The sequence below is a fragment of the Pecten maximus genome, chromosome 10 (assembly GCF_902652985.1).
Source record: "Pecten maximus chromosome 10, xPecMax1.1, whole genome shotgun sequence".
NCBI lineage: Eukaryota > Metazoa > Mollusca > Bivalvia > Pectinida > Pectinidae > Pecten > Pecten maximus.
In genome coordinates, this window is record NC_047024.1 from 42,946,772 (window position 1) to 42,964,300 (window position 17,529).

General features: G+C 39.6%; 1 protein-coding gene and 1 long non-coding RNA gene across 2 annotated transcripts; both read right to left on the minus strand.

The window, feature by feature from the left end:
• LOC117336749 lies at nucleotides 1–1,430 on the minus strand. The gene is made up of 2 exons (XR_004534646.1): nucleotides 1,066–1,430; nucleotides 1–761 (listed from the first exon to the last, which is right to left on the minus strand). It is a non-coding gene; the product is annotated as an uncharacterized LOC117336749 (long non-coding RNA).
• Nucleotides 1,431–2,025: 595 nt separating this feature from the next.
• On the minus strand, nucleotides 2,026–16,510 carry LOC117336761 (MOXD1 homolog 1-like). The gene is made up of 6 exons (XM_033897395.1): nucleotides 15,938–16,510; nucleotides 9,629–9,799; nucleotides 8,925–9,097; nucleotides 5,772–6,012; nucleotides 4,158–4,254; nucleotides 2,026–3,186 (listed from the first exon to the last, which is right to left on the minus strand). Exons 2-6 carry the CDS (start codon nucleotides 9,729–9,731, stop codon nucleotides 2,673–2,675), a joined length of 1,128 nt encoding a protein of 375 aa, XP_033753286.1. The 5' UTR covers nucleotides 9,732–9,799; nucleotides 15,938–16,510; the 3' UTR covers nucleotides 2,026–2,672.
• Nucleotides 16,511–17,529: the final 1,019 nt, after the last annotated feature.

Consider the following 17,529-nt stretch of genomic DNA (forward strand, 5'->3'; position numbering starts at 1 on the left):
ATCTCAGAGTACTTATGATTTTATTTACATTTACACTGACCACAATCCTTAATATGTATTTTATCCTATTGTCGCTAAGATACGGAACTACATGCATGTGGCGCCACCTTACGTCAAATAGTAGTGAAGTGATTTATTCGCGAACATCCACTGTCGAAGGGTACATATGACGGTGTTGTTACGTTAGTCTACACCAGCAAATGGCCCACACTTTAAATCTCCATCACAAAAAAAGTACCTAGCACGAGAGACAATCAAGAATTTAACGTGTTCGATATGAAGTAAGTTGTCCTCACAAACTTCTTTTGAATGTTCAAGAAATGGTTGGACGATTTGAAAAGTAATGGATGTTACGGTTGTCTCCTTTTGATGATAGTTAATTGAATGATCGTACAGCATGTTCGACTGCCACGTTGAAGTGTGAATAGAGAAAAAATGGTCAGAAATCACAGAAACATTAGTATCAAAATAAAAAATTATCGTCCACCGCCTAAAAACATCCGCAAACTACTCGAAATAACTTCCCCGTGATTGTAAACCGGCTGGGCTCATTTTCGTAGGAAAAAATGCATATAGCACGAACCTAACGCGTAAAAACTTTGCTTAATTCAACATATTTACCGACTCATCTGTTCCGTGGATTTATATATTTTTGTGTCTGTTTGTGACCTTGTATATCGTTGTGCCTGTCTGTGTTTGTCTATCTGTGACCTTGTATGACTTTGTCTGTGATCTTGTATATCTTTGTGTCTGTCTGTGACCTTGTATGTCTTTGTGTCTGTCTGTGACCTTGTATATCTTTGTGTCTGTCTGTGACCTTGTATATCTTTGTGTCTGTCTGTGACCTTGTATATCTTTGTGTCTGTCTGTGACCTTGTATATCTTTGTGTCTGTCTGTGACCTTGTATATCTTTGTGTCTGTCTGTGACCTTGTATATCTTTGTGTCTGTCTGTGACCTTGTATATCTTTGTGTCTGTGATCTTGTATATATTTGTGTATGTCTGTGACCTTGTATATCGTTGTGTCTGTCTGTGACCTTGTATGTCTTTGTGTCTGTCTGTGACCTTGTATGTCTTTATGTGACCTTGTATATCTTTGTGTCTGTCTGTGACCTTGTATATCTTTGTGTCTGTCTGTGACCTTGTATATCTTTGTGTCTGTGATCTTGTATATATTTGTGTATGTCTGTGACCTTGTATATCGTTGTGCCTGTCTGTGACCTTGTATATCTTTGTGTCTGTGACATTGTTTATCTTTGCGTCTGTCTGTGACCTTGTATATCTTTGTGTCTGTCTGTGACCTTGTAGACCGTTGTGTCTGTCTATGACCTTGTATATCGTTGTGTCTGTCTGTGGCCTTGTATATCTCTGTGTCTGTCTGTGACCTTGTATGACTTTGTGTCTGTCTGTGACCTTGTATGACTTTGTGTCTGTCTGTGACCTTGTATATCTCTGTGTCTGTCTGTGACCTTGTATATCTCTGTGTCTGTCTGTGACCTTGTATATCTCTGTGTCTGTCTGTGACCTTGTATATCTCTGTGTCTGTCTGTGACCTTGTATATCTCTGTGTCTGTCTGTGACCTTGTATATCTCTGTGTCTGTCTGTGACCTTGTATATCTCTGTGTCTATCTGTGACCTTGTAGACCGTTGTGTATGTCTGTGGCCTTGTATATCTTTGTGTCTGTCTGTGACCTTGTATATCTTTGTGTCTGTCTGTGACCTTGTATATCTCTGTGTCTGTCTGTGACCTTGTATATCTCTGTGTCTGTCTGTGACCTTGTATATCTCTGTGTCTGTCTGTGACCTTGTATATCTCTGTGTCTGTCTGTGACCTTATATATCTCTGTGTCTGTCTGTGACCTTGTATATCTCTGTGTCTGTCTGTGACCTTGTATATCTCTGTGTCTGTCTGTGACCTTGTATATCTCTGTGTCTGTCTGTGACCTTGTATATCTCTGTGTCTATCTGTGACCTTGTAGATATTTGTGTCTATCTGTGACCTACTTATAACTCATTCCTCAACGGGTTGTCTGTATTTTTCATTTGATATCATTTACATGATTAACAAAATGATCAGCCATCCTCTGGTTACATCATAATACTCACTTTACTTGTGTACAATTCCTTCATAACTTCTATGTGTACTATCCACCATCATTAATGGCTGTTAATATACCCACGTACACATACACGCATAGTTATAACGCATATAAAAGAACAAGTTTTCTTTTATAAATTACTTTTTGTAAAGATCAAATGATGAGCAAAAGATAAATCTGTTCGACACTTCTATATACAGTTAACGAAAACCTTGATGTCAGATGAAATTTGGTAACAATGATGAATTGTTTTATCTCACATTTTTGTCCATTTCGCTGGCAGTGTCTTCCAATTGATATATATCCATGTAAACGAAACGACAGACGGTTCACTGAATGCCATTAAAACTGAAAACAATAACCAAATAATTGAAATAATTAACACCATATATTTTGATGTGATATAGAATAATATAAAAAAAATATATTACGCGTAAAGCTCGCCATGTTACGCATGCGTATCGCGATATAACACGAAACAGAATTTTCCCACGAGACTGAGCCAAACCGGCGTTCGTAGTTTTCAAAATCGCGCGTGGCAACATAACAATTCCAAGAGCGTGCCACTTGCTTCATTGTCTAACACGTCCTCGACTTGATACCAGATGACCTTTTTCTTTGTACCTTTCTTCGCACGGGACGAGTGCCTTATACAGATTTTCAAGACGTGGATCGGGCTGACCAATCAATTTGGAGTTCCAGAGCTCATAAAGCTCCCCCTTGAGACAAGAGTGCTTTCGCTCCTCGGCGACGAGATGTAAACACGCCGCTGAACATGCATTAGACAGACTACAAGTAGCTATGGTGGTATTAAAGTGGGCTTCTGTCTGTAGACTATCGAGGAACTCTTGGTAGTTACAGTCCATCACTTCTCCGACCGTCTCGAACAGACACAGCGGAATATGCTTGTACCCAAGACAGCTTGGATTGGTCCAGTTCTCCTTCGGGTAGTAGAGGAGCTGCGCGCGACATATTTCTTCATCCGCTAACAATCCCCTGTGGACTGTCGACGTCATCATTGTGGAGTCATATTCGCAGATCATTCTGATTGAATCCCCGGGCAGTACTTTAATAGGATTTAAATGCCTACAACAGTCAATAAAGTAAGTCGTGAAAGTATGAAGAGGGTAAGTATACAATTTCAAAATGAATGGATCGGTGTGGCTTGTACATAGTGTTAAATACGGTCTGTGTCACTCATCTGACGGAGAATAATTCTTTGGTTCAAGAGGCGCCCAACGTGGTGCCAATGTGAAAGAACAGGGAAAACACATTCCTGTCGAGTGTCCCGACAGGAATCGAACCCGGGTCTCCGGCGTGATAAGCCAACGCTCTACCTCCTGATCGAAAGAAGCCTGCTCCATCAGCTGAGTGACAGAGAGCGTATGTACAAGCCACATCGACCTGTTCCTTTTACAAAATAATCATATATTCTCCACTCTATTCTTCAAACGTTTTTGGCGACAGATCAATAATTACTCAGCAAACCGAAGACAAACGTGCATGTATCTAGCACAACACGTTGTCTGTCTTCGCATAGCTCAGAGCGAACCAACGGAGGCACTGACACAAAAAGTCTTCATGAATTATTCATGAACAAAATCAAGTAATCTGATTGGTTCCGTTAAAAAAAGGCGACGGCAAAGATGACTAATCAAAAACATCGTTTGATGTGTTCTTTGGTTTGTTTAACAAGATGTCAGATAACGAACCATGCCGACACACATGGGTGCAGCCATCTTAGTATACCGTTTCTATTTTTCAGGCGAAGAAGAGCTTCAATAATAAGAAGCATTTTTATTGATCGATGAAAATATGAAAGATGTGAAACCGACGGATTTCATGCCAGTGTTCCCACGGGTCAAACGTGTGAAACGTAGACGAGGCTCCGTGGCGACTTATGACGCAATCATATAGGAGTGACAGACAAATTCGAATCCTTTATATAGAGCTGACGGTTCTGATACCTTACTTGTATCGGTGGCTAACTAATGACGTAAACAATTGTTTGCGGTACTAATGTACGTCTCGTGCTCACGGATTCATACACGACTTACCTGACTATGTTTGGACGGTTGGGGTCGAAGTTGTCAACCGACGTCAAGTAGTTAATTATGGTATTGTTTCGTATGAGTTCTACTTTCTGTCTTCTTCCTGTATGTTTGATAAGGAAACAAAAATTAATACATCATACAACATAGCCTGAAATGTGTAGATGAAAGAACTAAAGGGGATAAAAAACATACGGCGGAGTTTGAAAATTACTAGGAATTGCTACAGGTTCAGATTTCAAGTTTTTTGATGGTTGGAAAAGCTCTTCATATGTGTGATATTATTTACAACCGCCATTCGCATTTCAAGGTCAAAACAGAATCAATATGTACATATGTATGTTATTAAAAAGTCATATCCCGTCAAACAAATAACTGAGAGCATTATGGAATGTTTTTTTAATGCAGCCTATGTGATACACTCGAGCTTCACGGGTTCCCCAGAAACAGGCATTGTTTCGCATAGTTTACCAAAATAAACAAACAGCTTAACGAATTACATGTCAAAAGCAAGCCCGTGGTCAGCCATGATACGCGCTAGCTACCGACCAAGATGCCTTTGTTAACTTGCACCTGAGTAGTGACGTATAGTCGTTTAAAATACCGCCGGATTTACTATTTTTCACCCAATACATCCAACACCAATCTAATTAAAATCTAGATGGTCATTCTTACTACCTTACATGAACATCTAACAACATCCCATACGGGGTCACGTCGGGGTGACCTTTTGGATTAGCCAATCAAATGAGTACTTTCAGAATCTTGGAAGTGAATTTTATTTGTCCGAATTAGCATGTCTAGAGTGCATAGGTTGCATAATCTGTCAATTTGTTTCAAGTCATTTCGTCCCAGAAAGCATATAATTACATGCATATACATGCTGTGCCGAAATGGTTTGCTTCTGATGCATACTGTGACGAAATGGTTTGCTTCGATGATATCGACAAATTGACGATTCGCCCTGAAAGTGAAATGCATATCTAAAAGGTCACCCCGACGTCACCCTGCAGGTAAGGCGTAAGAATTGTACCTGCTGCCCCCATTGCATGATCGTAAGAGGCGACTAAATTTGGGATCTTATCTTTTCTCTTCTTTCTTAACAACTTTCTTCTTCCTAATGTCTCCCTTGACAATGCCTCACTTTTGGCCTTTAGTTGAGCGTTCGCTGCTGTGAGGAAGGTTTTGGGTTCTGTCCCCTAGCCGAGACATAATAAAGTCTTTAAAAATGGTAGTTGCTACTCCTGCTTAGCGCTCAGCATACAAGGAGTGGGACGACTGGTTCGCCCGTTGTCAGTATAATGTGACCGGTGTGTGCTGCTGGGTGTCTTCGGCAGTATGCTTCAGTGAGGTAGCACTATAAATCGGCAAAAGTTCCGGCCTATCACAAGGAGACTTAACACGAACATACCGCAGCCTCCCAAAACACACATATGCACTCACCACACGCATGCATGTCCAACGCACGGGAGGCCGTTATTAAATGACCTTAGCTGTTAATAGGACGTTAAACAAAATAAACCAAACCAAACCAAACCCCATATGGGATGTTGTTAGATGTTCATGTAACGTAGTGAAAATGACCATCTAGATTTTAATTAGATTGATCCAACACCTTACCTAATCTGTGCATAAGACTGATTCCCATGGCAACGTAAACTTCCTTTGTAATGCTCATGCTCGTGCATTTTCCAGGACATCCTCCCATGACCGGATAAGCCGAAATTCCCGGAGGGATTTGGAACACCGTGGAATCTATGGTGGCGAATCCGGCATTGTTGGGACGGAGATTAGGTGTAAAGTATACAACCATACCGGAACTGTCCTGGTAATCCAATCCCAAGGGGTTATGCCAGAGGACCTGAACAAAGCCGAATCATAATTAACAACTATTAAAGATGCTTCACCATCGATATATAATCGCGTATATGGCCAAAAGTTACTTACCGAGGCGTAAGACGATGTAATTTCTTCAGAATGCAAACTAAAAGGTTGTAATAGCAAAAAGTGTGCCACTTTTAATATTGAATAAAACAACGACAACATTTTTTTCAATTAGTCATAGTTTATAATTTTATGAGTAATATTTTATGTCGCAGTCACGACCAAATAAGTGAAAATTAGTGATTAGCCTGTCTTATGAGTTCGTTGTAATTTTCCTCTTTTCTAATTATAAGAACATGACATGATTTGACTTAAATTTATATGACAAATGGAAAGCGTCAACGAAACCACAAGATAGACATTGCGTACATAAACGTGTCAATTATCCGTGTATCTTCCCCGGATGTCATTTGTATCTCATTAAGGTTTGGATCGCCTATACATTATCATAAAAGGTATTATCTCCACGTCAACAGCCCCTAATTGCTATCATCAAAGGAAAATTCTAGGTACTACATTTATCATTTTGCTTGCCTTGTGAAAATATGGAAATTAATTGCTTAAAATGCCCCAAAGTGCACGACTTCATGATATCAAAATACTTGAATTGCGTAGCAAATAAAAGTTTCATAAAATGGCTCTTCAATTCATATTTATCAAAATCGCGACTAAAATAGATAATAGCGTACCATATAGAGACTATACATTTATGTTTTCGAACTATTGTTCCTCGTACAATGTCAGACGATCAACTCTGATGTCTCGCTCGCTCTATAATCAGCGAAAAACATTATCAAAACATCATTTTCCCTTCATATCATCTTTCTTCGTATCCACCCTTTAATGCCTAAGGAACATTACCTTCGTATCCACCTTTTAATGTCTAGGATACGATACCTTCGTATCCACCCTTTAATGCCTAATGAACGATACCTTCGTATACGCCCTTTAATGCCTTGGATACGATACCTTCGTATCCACCCTTTAATGCGTAAGGAACGTTACCTTCGTATCCACCCTTTAATGTCTAGGTAACGTTACCTTCGTATCCACCCTTTAATGCGTAAGGAACGTTACCTTCGTATCCACCCTTTAATGCCTAGGATACGTTACCTTCGTATCCACCCTTTAATGCCTAGGATACGATACCTTCGTATCCACCCTTTAATGCCTAGGATACGATACCTTTATATCCACCCTTTAATGCCTAGGGAACCATACCTTCGTATCCACCCTTTAATGCCTAAGGAACGATACCTTCGTATCCACCCTTTAATGCCTAGGTAACAATACGTTCGTATCCACCCTTTAATGCCTTGGATACGATACCTTCGTATCCACCCTTTAATGCCTAATGAACGATACGTTCGTATCCACCCTTTAATGCCTTGGATACGATACCTTCGTATACACCCTTTAATGCCTGGGTAACGATACCTTCGTATCCACCCATTAATGCCTAGGTAACAATACTTTCGTATCCACCCTTTAATGCCTTGGATACGATACCTTCGTATCCACCCTTTAATGTCTAGGTAACGATACCTTCGTATCCACCTTTTAATGCCTTGGATACGATACCTTCGTATCCACCCTTTAATGCCTAAGGAACGATGCCTTCGTATCCACCCTTTAATGCCTTGGATACGATACCTTCGTATCCACCCTTTAATGCCTAATGAACGATACGTTCGTATCCACCCTTTAATGCCTTGGATACGATTCCTTCGTATCTACCCTTTAATGCCTAGGGAACGATACCTTCGTATCCATCCTTTAATGCCTAGGGAACGATACCTTCGTATCCACCTTTTAATGCCTAGGGAACGATACCTTCGTATCCACCCATTAATGCCTAGGGAACGATACCTTCGTATCCACCATTTAATGCCTTGGATACGATACCTTCGTATCCATTGTTTAATGCCTAGGAACGATACCTTTGTATCCATTCTTTAATGCCTAGGGAACGATACCTTCGTATCCACCCATTAATAAAAAGGGAACGATACCTTCGTATCCATCCTTTAATGCGTAAGGAACGTTACCTTCGTATCCACCCTTTAATGCCAAGGGAACCATACCTTCGTATCCAACCTTTAATGCCCAGGAAACGATACTTTCGTATCCACCCTTTAATGCCTAGGTAACGATACCTTCGTATCCACCCTTTAATGCCTAGGTAACGATACCTTCGTATCCACCCTTTAATGCTTAAGGAACATTACCTTCGTATCCACCATTTAATGCCTTGGATACGATACCTTTGTATCCACCCTTTAATGCCCAGGAAACGATACCTTCGTATCAACCCTTTGGTGCCTAGGTAACGATACCTTCGTATCCAACCTTTAATGCCCAGGAAACGATACCTTCGTATCAACCCTTTGGTGCCCAGGAAACGATACCTTCGTATCCACCCTTTAATGCTTAAGGAACGATACCTTCGTATCCACCTTTTAATGCCTAGGGAACCATACCTTCGAATCCAACCTTTAATGCCCAGGAAACGATACCTTCGTATCAACTCTTTGGTGCCTAGGTAACGATACCTTCGTATCCACCCTTTAATGCTTAAGGAACGATACCTTCGTATCCACCCATTAATGCCTAGGTCACGATACCTTCGTATCCACCCTTTGGTGCCTAGGTAACGATACCTTCGTATCCACCCTTTAATGCCTAGGTAACAATACCTTCGTATCCACCCTTTGGTGCCTAGGATACGATACCTTCGTATCCACCCTTTAATGCATGGGGAACATTTTCAAGTTTTCTTACCTGCAGGAGTCTTCCTGTATATCCACGTTCCTTTACCTGGTGTACGATATCTTTGTTTCCATGATTCCTTACCTGGAGAGCTATTTATTTGTATCCACGATTACTTACCTGAATCACGAGCTGTCTAATGCCGTCCTTGCCGCAATTAATTCCCATCTCATTGTGAAGGCACGTGAGAGGAAATTTTGGGTTGTAGGTAGTTATGAGTTCCTGACAGGGAGCGGTGGTAACTTTTGGACATTCGAACGGTCTATCGGACTCTCGGATATTAAATGTAGGGTCTACAACAAAACGAAAAATTTACTTCTGACACCAAAATATTCCTGACAACTGTGGGATGCTTTCGCCTAAGAAAATTACACTGTTACTCTGGATGTACAAAGATGAAAGCAAAATTTTCAACATTAAACATGTTGATGACATTTTGATATGTGCGTACCGCCCCCAGCAATCGAACGAAGTGGAACACTGTTCAGATCAAGTTCAGGCTGTGCCGACAAAAAATCTCGGACCTCGTGTCCGTAGTAACTTCTGTACGTCACGTGTATTGAAACGTTACAATTGAAAGTGACAAACCCTCAGAAATTTACATCTCATACCGGCTTTACAAAACGCTGATTTCACGTAAAACAAAAGAAGATTTTGTAATAAAAAACTACATAATCATTCCTGGGTTTCCATTTCATGTGGGATTGATGAAAATCGCTATAGATGTTAGTAAAATGAAAATAATCAGGTTATTGTCGTACGTTTTGCCCCATTTTTTATTTTTTTTTACTTTGTTTAATTATTAAACTGTCGATGTGACTCACCACAAGCATAAAGAGTCATATGATGAACGACTCTCCTGTTGTACAATTCAGGTTTGGCTTCCACTAAATGGTAATTAGTGTCGGTTGGAAGGTTGAAAACCATGCAAGCATATGTAAATTCCTTTTTCGGTACAATTGTCAGTGGCAGTATAGCTGAAAACTGTTCAACCCCTGTCAACAAAAAAAATCTATGTAAATCGCAGACAATAATTATAACCATGTGTTCAAGGTGATGTTTGGATAGGGCGCGAGTAAAAATAGGAGAGGCTTAGCATAGGAAATAGTCGCACGGACTTGTATGGGTAAACAAAGAAACTGTGTTAGATTTGTGTACGATATTTATTGAGGATGAGTTGCAAGCGGGGAAGATCTTTCTGTGCTTCCTTCTAAACAATGTATAATTCAATATTCTCGGATATTCTACAAAATGTCTCCCAATATATTGTAGCTGACAGGGTAATGGCACTGTCACACTGTTGCGTATCGTGCTATCGTATGCCAGCGTATGAAAAATTATCACTCATACGCTGGTATACGCTGACATACGCTGAGGCTGAAATAAATTTTTGAGCATGTTCAAAAATTTTGTGCGTATGCGGTCGTATGGTTAATACGCTAAGCATACGCTAGGCATACGCTGAATACACTAGAGGTACGATATAGGTACGATATAGGTACGTTACTCATAGGTCGAGTACGCTGGACATAATTTGCCATACGTTGGCGGAAGGTGTATCGTACAGCTAGCGCATTGATTGATTGATTGATTGATTGATTGTATGCCTGACGATTGAGTAACGTATTTAAGGGTCATCTATATAGCAGAATAATGTTGAATTTCAAACACGAATAAATAGCTTAAAAATTGCAGAAAAATAGTCATGTAATATACCAAAATGTTTGTTTGGACATGTAGTGTCTTAAAATCACAAATAATTTGATGTATATGCTAACAATTTCTTCTATAGAGTTACTTTGTGGTAAGTTGTAGCATGGAATAATTCTAAGCCACAAAAATAACCAAACCTGAAAAATAGCCCAGCTGTCATGCTCACAGGTGTCTATAGAACAGGGTAGGAGCATTTGTTTGACCGGATTTGACTTTATGCAGGTATAAACACATATTTAGTTTTGACCTTGAAATGCAAATGGCGGCTGTGGATGATATTACACAAATATGGCATAAAGGGAGGCATTTCAGCCATTAAAAATGCTCCTATATAATACATTTAAGACATCTGGTTATAGTAAGAATAACCATTTTAAGACAAATTGTCAAACTGGTGAGTTTTGGGCCTTTTTCAGAAATATATATCTTTTACCCCAAACTCAACGGATGAACATTTTTCCTAAAAACAGTCTTCCTGCCATGTCTAGAGTTCTCTATAGTATCTAATATGAGCATTTTTGACGTTTGAAATACCTTCTTATATGCCATAATTGTCTGATCTTATTCACAACCGCCATTTGCATTTCAAGGTCTAAATAAAATCAGTGTTAATACATATCATAAAGTCCAATCTAGTCAAACCAATGCTCCTATTTTGTGCTTTAGACCCTTGTGAGCAAAACGACATGACTGTTTTGCACAATAAATGAGATACAAATGAGCTAATTATGTCCCCCTGAAACATGCATTCTTCTCGTGTTTTGTTGAAATTTACGAACTACTGAACAAATTGAATGTCAACATCAAGGTCCACAGTTTGACATAGTACATATCAAAATGTTATCAAGTTACTTCTGTTAAATTGCAGCCTAGTAGGGATGCATAGCCTTGTAAAATGTCAACTGTTTTGGCTGGATTTCCTGTTTAGATGCCCCATAACGTACAACTAGCGTATTATTGGCGTATGGCCAGCGTATTCTCAGCCTTTATATAGGCACTTTGTTACGTGATAGGCGGTACGCTGGGCATACGCAGTTCATACACTACTCATACACTAGCCATACGCAGAGTACGCTGGCCATACGCTGGTCATACGCTGACATTCGCTGTCAATACGCTTTCAATACGCTGGCCATACGCTTACTCTGTGAATCCTCTGTTGTGATTGGTCCTTATAGTTTTCTATTGTTAAATGTGGGATAAATTCAGGGTAGCGTATCGTATACTGGGCAGTCTGATTGATTAGTTTCCTGTGTGCTGTCACGTCTTCCTCGCCAGTACTAATGTAGCGTTAGGGTATGTAGGGTCTTGTGGTGGGAAGTATTAGTCGGGATGTTGGGTTTAGTTAGGTCGTACAGGTATGGGGGTTGGGTTTAGTTCGGTCGTACAGGTATGGGGGTTGGGTTTAGTTCGGTCGTACAGGTATGGGGGTTGGGTTTAGTTAGGTCGTACAGGTATGGGGGTTGGGTTTAGTTAGGTCGTACAGGTATGGGGCTTGGGTTTAGTTAGGTCGTACAGGTATGGGGATTGGGTTTAGTTAGGTCGTACAGGTATGGGGGTTGGGTTTAGTTAGGTCGTACAGGTATGGGGGTTGGGTTTAGTTAGGTCGTACAGGTATGGGGGTTGGGTTTAGTTAGGTCGTACAGGGTTTAGCAGAGACGTGTATATCTGATATACAAGTGTCTGGTTTTAGGTTAGTATGTTAGATATAGCTAGGCCTATGCTGTTGTCTGTTTCGATGTGATTTCATGTTGTAAATGTTTATGTCATCATTAATAAATGGTTAATTGTAGTTCAAGGTGTTTGTTCTCTCTCTATACGACAGTTACCCATCGAACCTGGGTTGCTGGTCCACAAGGGCGAGTCGGGTGCAGTTTGGCGTACGCAAACTGGGCCCGACACGTGGACAATATATTAATATGGGTAGTTACCTACCTTTTTATCTCAATGATTAAAAAAGTAGTATCTTTAATACCATGCCAACTGGAAAGTGAAGACAATGGGAGAATGAGGAAAACAATAGATTACCGTTAAGTCAATATACAATATATCCAGGAGCTCCAGAAGGAAAGGCGTCTTCTGTTATACTTACAGCTGAATTTAAATATCAAACTATTGGATGTGATTGTGTAAACGATTTGTAATTGGAAATTGTGGAATATTGTGGTAGAGCAAAGTTTAAATCAGAGATATATAATTTAGAATACCAAGGATATTGTGACATAGATATATAAACACAACTTGAAGGATGTGATAGGTACCTGTAAAAGGGAGATGTGATATCGATGTATTGTAGAAGAGACAAAACGGGATGGCGAGGATAAATAAATGGTACATGCTTATAGAGGGAATTTGGTGAATTGTTTGCTGTTGTTTTTTGTGTTTGTTGTTGTTGTTGTTGTTGTTGTTGTTGTAAGGACAATACAACGCAAGCGCAAGCGTAAATATCAATAATGAATATGCTGCTGTTTCTAATACATGTACTAATGATTAATAGCACGTGTCCAATTAGTATACACCCAGATTGTTATTTTACAACATAACAACAGGAAATGTGTTCTTAGTGTACCAGATTAATTTACAACACAGACCACATATCAGTTATGACTAGTACTAAGTGCTTAATATATAATTCATAGAATAAATGGATAGAGTTTCCACTTTTTGAAAAAAAACAACTCTTCCCCTAGTACTGCTAACGTATTTCTAACCATTGTAATAACAAGTAGTGATCAAAATTTCAAAATCTTCTTTATTATGTTGTTTGCAGTTTTAGTAATTTTACTTAGATTTAAATATCATACCATTTCCATGTTTTCCGAACAAAATATCTGTCTTAGATAATGTATACAGCTGTTTTGGTATCATACCAGATTTCAAGCATTATCTTATGTGGAATTGTTCCCTCTAGCTGTTTAAAGAAGGAGCAGAGAGGAATTATTCTTGCAAGTACTTGTAGCTTGATTGTCGCAAGTATTCTATGTACAAATCTATATTTAAACCATCTAAATGAAGAATAATGAGGTGTCCCGAACAGAACTACATGTAATTAAAATGTTCTTTATTTTGTTACTTTCCTTGTCGAGAATTGAGGATCATTCGTCAATATATTTTTGTTGATTATTTTATTAGAGAAGTGAAGATATCGTTGAAGATATCGTACATATCTCTCAATTTTATTTATTTATTAATTTTTTTTATTATTATTATTATTTTTTATTTTTCCTATCGTGGCTAAAACGTCCCTTCTTTAAGTATGAAATTTAATGAGGTGGGAAGAGAAACCATGTGTTTGACAGAATTCTCCATGAAACGATACTGATGTTTGGATAATGTTTATTGCTGATGTCTTGTAAAGTACGAGTTATCTATCTTGATTGATGAATTAAAACATAAAAGTTTCTTAAAATTTGTAAAACCTGTCACTCATAGGTTTTAGATAATAATCTAAAATTGATTCTTATGGGTAAGTACGTGTCTAATAAAGTATTTGTCTCCGATAACCATGATTTCGGTTAAAATATAAGTATTTTAAACTCAAAACGTTTTAAGTGCAATATTGACTAATGTAATATGTGCCATTCTACGCTCACCTTTATGATAATGTTATATTGTTTGGTTTCTTGTGGGTTGACTTCAATGTTCCATATATATTTGTATGAAATATTTTCTTGTTTTTATACTTATATTGTTGGGATTCGGTATGCTAAAACCGATGGGACATTTGAAATCATGTAGATTTAGTAACGGAATTTTTCCTAGAACACTCAGCTGGCGTTTAACTTGTATTTATTCATTTCTATTTATTAATATTTATTTATTTAATTTTTTTAATTATTATTTAATTATTTTGTTTCACATACCCTAGCCCCAAATCTTATCGTCTGAGTGGCACTAATCTGTAAATAAATACTATTCTGAAACTGTAAAGAATATGTTTGTCAACTCGATATTACATTCTTCGCAAAATGTATCCGTATTATGTTCAGTACAACCTACCGGTATATATCTTTTAACACCTGAGTATTTTGAAAACTGATTAGGTAAATCTGAATTTTTCAGTGATTTTTCTGTTCCATTAAGAGAATATTCTATTGAAAAAGCTTGAAAATGGCGTTGTTGAGGGGAATTGAACGTGATGGTGTGGAGGGAACTGAACGTGATGGTGTGGAGGGAACTGAACGTGATGTTGTGGAGGGGAACTGAACGTGATGTTGTGGAGGGAACTGAACGCGATGGTGTGGAGGGAACTGAACGTGATGGTGTGGAGGGAACTGAACGTGATATTGTGGAGGGAACTGAACGTGATGGTGTGGAGGGAACTGAACGTGATGTTGTGGAGGGGAACTGAACGTGATGTTGTGGAGGGAACTGAACGCGATGGTGTGGAGGGAACTGAACGTGATGGTGTGGAGGGAACTGAACGTGATATTGTGGAGGGAACTGAACGTGATGGTGTGGAGGGAACTGAACGTGATATTGTGGAGGGAACTGAACGTGATGGTGTGGAGGGAACTGAACGTGATGTTGTGGAGAGAACTGAACGTGATATTGTGGAGGGAACTGAACGTGATGGTGTGGAGGGAACTGAACGTGATGGTGTGGAGGGAACTGAACGTGATGGTGTGGAGGGAACTGAACGTGATATTGTGGAGGGAACTGAACGTGATGGTGTGGAGGGAACTGAACGTGATGTTGTGGAGAGAACTGAACGTGATATTGTGGAGGGAACTGAACGTGATGGTGTGAAGGGAACTGAACGTGATGGTGTGGAGGGAACTGAACGTGATGGTGTGGAGGGAACTGAACGTGATGGTGTGGAGGGAACTGAACGTGATGGTGTGGAGGGAATTGAATGTGACTTTATGGGGGGAAAGGAACGTGACTTTGTGTATGGAGGGGGGGATTGAATATGACGTTGTGGAGGGTATTGAACGTGACGTTGGGGTGGGAAATCAAACGTTGCGTTGGGTTTGGAAATCAAACGTGACGTTGGGGTGGGAAATCAAACGTCACATTGGGGTGGAAAATCAAATGTTGCGTTGGGGTGGGAAATGAAATGTGACGTTGGGGTGGGAAATCAAACGTGACGTTGGGGTGGGAAATCAAACGTGACGTTGGGGTGGGAAATCAAACGTTGCGTTTGGGTGGGAAATCAAACGTGACGTTGGGGTGGGAAATCAAACGTGACGTTGGGGTGGGAAATCAAACGTTGCGTTGGGGTGGGAAATCAAACGTGACGTTGGGGTGGGAAATCAAACGTGACGTTGGGGTGGGAAATTAAAAGTGACGTTGGGGTGGGAAATTAAACGTGGCGTTGGGGTGGGAAATCAAACGTGACGTTGGGGGTGGGAACTAAACGTGACGTTGGGGGTGGGAACTAAACGTGACGTTGGGGAAGGGAATTGAACAGGACTTACGTGTATCGTTGAGATCGCATTTGAGATGATCTGGGCAGACGACAGACCCATTCTTTTGTCGACATCTTTCGGTGTCCCAGGGTTCGCATATACCTGCATGTAAACAAAAATCAAATTTGCTACTGGACACGCGATTCACTACATCATTACCGCTACTAGGAGAGATTTTTGTAATATGTTATAAATAATTATAGTATTTAATTAACGGCGTTTTATATACCGACACAGCAACATAGCCGTTGCAAAGCGGTTCACAAATTATTTTCCGTGGTTATTGGGCCTTTATCAACTAGCCAATGTTTCTCTCAATCCCTTGGGAGCAGAAGTCAGGGCTGCCATTTTGGCTCTTACGGTTCACATGCGACATATCCTGAACTGCCGGAGCAAAGTATCTTGTTCAAGGATTTTGATTTTGAATTGTTTCCATGGGAAATATCTTGTCCAGAAGAAAGTTTGACCGGTGTGTTTTACTGAATATCTTAATAGTTTACACAGGAAGTATCCGGTCAAGGAGAATAACTTAATGGTTTACATAGGAAGTTTCCCACAAGGGAGAAGTTTTGATTGGTTTACATAGGAAGTATCTCACAAGGGAGAAGTTTTGACTGGTTTATATAGGAAGTATTCCACAAGGGAGAAGTTTTAATGGTTTACATAGGAAGTTTCCCACAAGGGAGAAGTTTTGACTGGTTTATATAGGAAGTATCTCACAAGGGAGACGTTTCGACTGGTTTACATAGGAAGTATTCCACAAGGGAGAAGTTTTAATGGTTTACATAGGAAGTTTCCCACAAGGGAGAAGTTTTGACTGGTTTATATAGGAAGTATCTCACAAGGGAGACGTTTCGACTGGTTTACATAGGAAGTATTCCACAAGGGAGAAGTTTTAATGGTTTACATAGGAAGTTTCCCACAAGGGAGACGTTTCGACTGGTTTACATAGGAAGTATTCCACAAGGGAGAAGTTTTAATGGTTTACATAGGAAGTATTCCACAAGGGAGAAGTTTTGACTGGTTTACATAGGAAGTATCCCACAAGGGAGAAGTTTTGACTGGTTTACATAGGAATTATTCCACAAGGGAGAAGTTTTAATGGTTTACATAGGAAGTATTCCACAAGGGAGAAGTTTTGACTTTACATAGGAATTATTCCACAAGGGAGAAGTTTTGACTGGTTTGCATACAAAGTTTCCCATAAGGGAGAAATTTTGACTGGTTTTCCCACAAGGAAGAAGTTTTGACTGATTTACATAGGAAGTGTCCCACAATGGAGAAGTTTTGACTGGTGTATGAAGGAAGTATTCCACAAGGGAGAAGTTTTGACTGGTTTACATAGGAAGTATCCCACAAGGAAGAAGTTTTGACTGGTTTAAATAGGAAGTATCCCACAAGGGAGAAGTTTTGACTGGTTTACATAGGAAGTATTCCACAAGGGAGAAGTTTTGACTGGTTTACATAGGAAGTATTCCACAAGGGAGAAGTTTTGACTGGTTTACATAGGAAGTTTCCCACAAGGGAGAAGTTTTGACTGGTTTACAAAGAAAGTGTCCCACAAGGGAGAAGTTTTAATGGTTTACATAGGAAGTTTCCCA